Below are 3,985 nucleotides of genomic sequence, written 5' to 3' on the forward strand. Positions count from 1 at the left end.
TAAAAAACATTTTAAAAGACATTTCTAAAAACGTTAAAAATAATGAGATAAGTTCCCTTTTTTGAATTAAAAAAATGTTTTTTTAAATGTTTGGACAATATTTTTTTAACCCTTAATAAATATTTGTTTTAAAATTTAAGAAAATGTTTTTTTAACATTTGGTAAATGATTTTTTTTATATTTACTAAACATATTTACAACAAAAGCAAAAAATTGATTGCATAATTTAATAATTTTGATAAATTTAATGTAACCTTACCAATCTAATAAATTTCTACGATAATTTTGTAAAGGAAAGAAGACTATACATGTTTCACCCAAGCCACCACAGTACCTGTTAGAACATATTTAATTTCTGCGCCTGAAAAAACGGTCACCCATCCAACTGTCAACCATGCCCGACGTTGCTTGACTTCGAAGATCGTACGCATCCTAATGCTTCGTGATGATCCATGAATACTTTATGTTAATGCCTACATATTTGGTATACATTATTTCAATAGATGTTGTCAGAAGGATAAAACATGTATAGTTAACTTATATTTTTATAAATAAATATAAATATAAAGTATTACAATTTTTTACAGATTTTCACATATGCGAAATAGTATGTAAAATATAAAAAGATCTATTTTTGCTATATTCGTAAAAAATAAATAATAGATGTCATTTCTAAAAAATATTAATTAAATATTATATAAATATATATCCTAGATTATTATTTCAAACAATTAATTATTGTAACATAAATATTAAATCAATAATAAATAAACATTTTTAAAATATTTTTTAAAATATTTTTTTAAAGGTTTAAATAAATATTACATAAATATTAAATAAATCTTATGTAATATTATTTCAAACGTTTTATTAAAATGTTAAATTAATATTAAATAAATATTAATTAAATATTATATAAATATTTGCTCTAAATCATTATTTTAAATAATTAATTATTAAAATATAAATATTAAATTAATATTAAATTAATATTTTTTTAATATTATTTTAAATACTTTTTTAAATTTAAAATAAATTTTGAATAAACATTAAATAAACGTTAGATAAATAATTTTCTTAAACTATTATTTTTAATAAAAAATTAATAATTTTTAAATATTAAATAAACGTTAAATAAACGTTTTATAAAATTTTTTTTAAATAATTATTTAAAATAAATAATTTATATAAAATAAATGTTTAATAAATATTAAATAAATATTATTTGTACAATAACGCTAATAATGTGAAAATAATCAAAAATAAATACTTAAAAAACATTTATAAAATATTGCTTGCTGATTGGTTATTTCATAAAAAATATATCTAGTGACTGCCTAACAGTTGACTTACAAGGAGACTTTGAGAATTCGAAGATTCTGATTATAATGCAAGGACTAGATAGCGGCTAATTAATTTTTTATAACTTTCTAGCGCCATTATATTTCAATATTTACAATGCAAGGGCTAGATAGCGGCTAGCTAATTTTTTAAAGTTTCCAGCGCCATTATATTTCAATATTTACAATGCAGGGGCTAGAAAAGTACTAGCTAGCAAAAAATTATGCGTTAATTATAGCTAATACTGAGCTAGTTAATGGTCAGATAATATATCTAGCCTGCGTGATACAATCACTAGCTGTAAAATAAAACGGCTAGATCAATTTCCACTCGGGCGGTGGCTTAATCAATTTACTGAGATGTGCATGCTAAAATAAATACTTCAGTTGATCGATTATATCCAACTTGTAAAAAATACCATTATGTTCAGTTGATGAACATACTTGACACTCGCGGACCGATTTATTTTTATCGCCATAATAAAAATGACACGATTTGCAATAAAAATGTTTGATGACGTCACGTACAGGGGCTTGACTTTCTACGTATTGAAATAGTTTAAATACTGTTCTCGGCATATTATTAGGTGTCGGTAACAAGTCGCAAATTACTTTGAGCGTATTTTTTAAGCATGTTTTTATCATTTTGTTGTCGAGAAATAATTGCAAGAGTAATAAAACACTTTTATCAGTGCTTTTAGTACTTTTTTCGTATAATAGCATACTTTGATTGTCTTGTTGTTCATCATCGTCGGAGTCAATTTCATTTTCTTTCGCTGCATAATTGTCATCATCATTTATTCTATCATTTCGAGCATCGTAAAATTTTGATTCATTGCTATCTGATGGATCACTGATTTTACTAGCAGTTGGCTCGTTATCGTTGTATTGATCTGATGCATACGAGTTCATATTGCTATTGAATGTATCTGGGGTAAAATTAAATCAATTATCATTATTTAAATATTTTTATAATATGTTTTTATCTATATTTATTTATATTTATTATGTATACCTTGAACATTTTTGTTTTCCGTTGCATCTAAATCAACATAAGAAATGTTATTTTCTTTTTGTTTCCACCTTGAGAGGGTCCTTACTGGTATCAAGAGAACAAATATATATTAGGAATAATTTATATTTAAAAAACAAAATAAAAACTATTTGGCAATAGTAACTTAATTATGATTACAAGTTTAAAATATTTAGTAACATAATGTTTGTATATAACAGATATTTGATCAGCTATTCGTATATAGCAAATATTTGATCAGCTATTTGTCCATGCAAGCATTAATGAATAAGAAAATCTTTTTCAATTTATATAGATCAGCTATTTGTCCATGCAAGCATCAATAAATAAGAAAATCTTTTTCAATTTATATAGATATTTATAAAACTGTAATTTAATTACCTGAAGGTTTTTATCCTTGATGTAAGTTTTATATTTTCCTCTTGTAAAAAAGGGGGAATCTTTTTTTCTTTTATCAGACATGTTATTATTTGTCACTAATAATATACTTGGCACAGTCGATTGAAAATCAAAAGCGAATCATTTCAAAAGTTTTATCTGTACATTTGTTCAACACGAACGGCCTGTTTGTTTTGTCCGATCTGGGTCTACTCGGAGCAGACTCAAGCAAACCTGGCCAATCACCGTCTTGCTTTCTGTTAATACTAAATTAGTATTTGCTTTGGTGCTTATAGCGCTTGAAGCATCATTTCATTCTTATTGTTTATCAAATATTAAACAAAAACAAATGATACTCTTACAAGCGCTGTGAGTGCCAAAGCGAACGCAGCCATACACTCGCATATATATATATATAATGCATGCGCAAAGGAGAACGTATCATACGTATGGATAGACGTAGCCGGTCTTTGTTTCACGCGTGTTGTCTCGGCATCCGTAATTTTGTTGATTCTGTTATTAGTGCCACAGATTTTCACTGTGCACATCATGTTTATTATTAATTGTAAGAACGATGGTTCTTATTGCCTAGTGAATGATAACGCGGTGATTTGTGATTACAAAAGTGTAAAGTTAAAGGAGATACAGTCACATTTTTTTACAATCAAAAATCATACCAGGAAGTTGTTAATGCGATCTGGTAAGCGAATTTTTAGTATTTATGATTATATTATTTCTGTATTTATAGGTTAACAAATATTAGATAAGTCCGTATAGAGGTTATATGCAAAAATGACAAATTCACTACGTGCTGTAGTAAAGTATAAAAGTATATTTATTTTATTTCACACACTGGAAAAAGTTTTGTTGTTTTATGAAAAATTCTGGTTGATTCAACCTGTCCGTTTGTTCGAAAATAGACGATACAAATTTTGTAGTTGGAATTACCAGAGGATCTTTCTTATAAAATAGCCATGTAACCCTAAAGTTGCCTGCTAATCGCGATTACATTGTTGCCTCTTTATTCCGATCGCGATTGGCTGTCTTGCGTTTGACTCGCTACTGATGAAGAAAATATCGAAACAAGAAAGGTAAAAAATATTGAATATTAATTGTTTTTAAAACAAAATATTATACGTTTATACGTTGACGTAAATTTTGTCGAATTATGTAGACTCAGTACTCAGCTACAAAGAAAGCTGACATTAGCGCTTTAAAGACATTGAATGTCACA

The 3,985-nt window shown here is 26.3% G+C and overlaps 1 protein-coding gene across 1 annotated transcript; it reads right to left on the reverse strand.

Moving 5' to 3' along the window:
- Window positions 1-1,542: 1,542 nt before the first annotated feature.
- Window positions 1,543-2,761, reverse strand: LOC118648333. Its single transcript, XM_036294661.1, has 3 exons — window positions 2,755-2,761; window positions 2,356-2,439; window positions 1,543-2,269 (listed from the first exon to the last, which is right to left on the reverse strand). The coding sequence occupies exon 3, from the start codon at window positions 2,250-2,252 to the stop codon at window positions 1,710-1,712; it is 543 nt and encodes a 180-aa protein (XP_036150554.1). The 5' UTR covers window positions 2,253-2,269; window positions 2,356-2,439; window positions 2,755-2,761; the 3' UTR covers window positions 1,543-1,709.
- Window positions 2,762-3,985: the final 1,224 nt, after the last annotated feature.

The sequence above is a fragment of the Monomorium pharaonis genome, unplaced genomic scaffold (genome assembly GCF_013373865.1).
Source record: "Monomorium pharaonis isolate MP-MQ-018 unplaced genomic scaffold, ASM1337386v2 scaffold_378, whole genome shotgun sequence".
Classification (NCBI taxonomy): domain Eukaryota; kingdom Metazoa; phylum Arthropoda; class Insecta; order Hymenoptera; family Formicidae; genus Monomorium; species Monomorium pharaonis.

Excerpts from the sequence above, each read along its gene's own strand:
- LOC118648333 (XM_036294661.1), bottom strand. The coding sequence starts at position 2,252 with ATGAACTCGTATGCATCAGATCAATACAACGATAACGAGCCAACTGCT.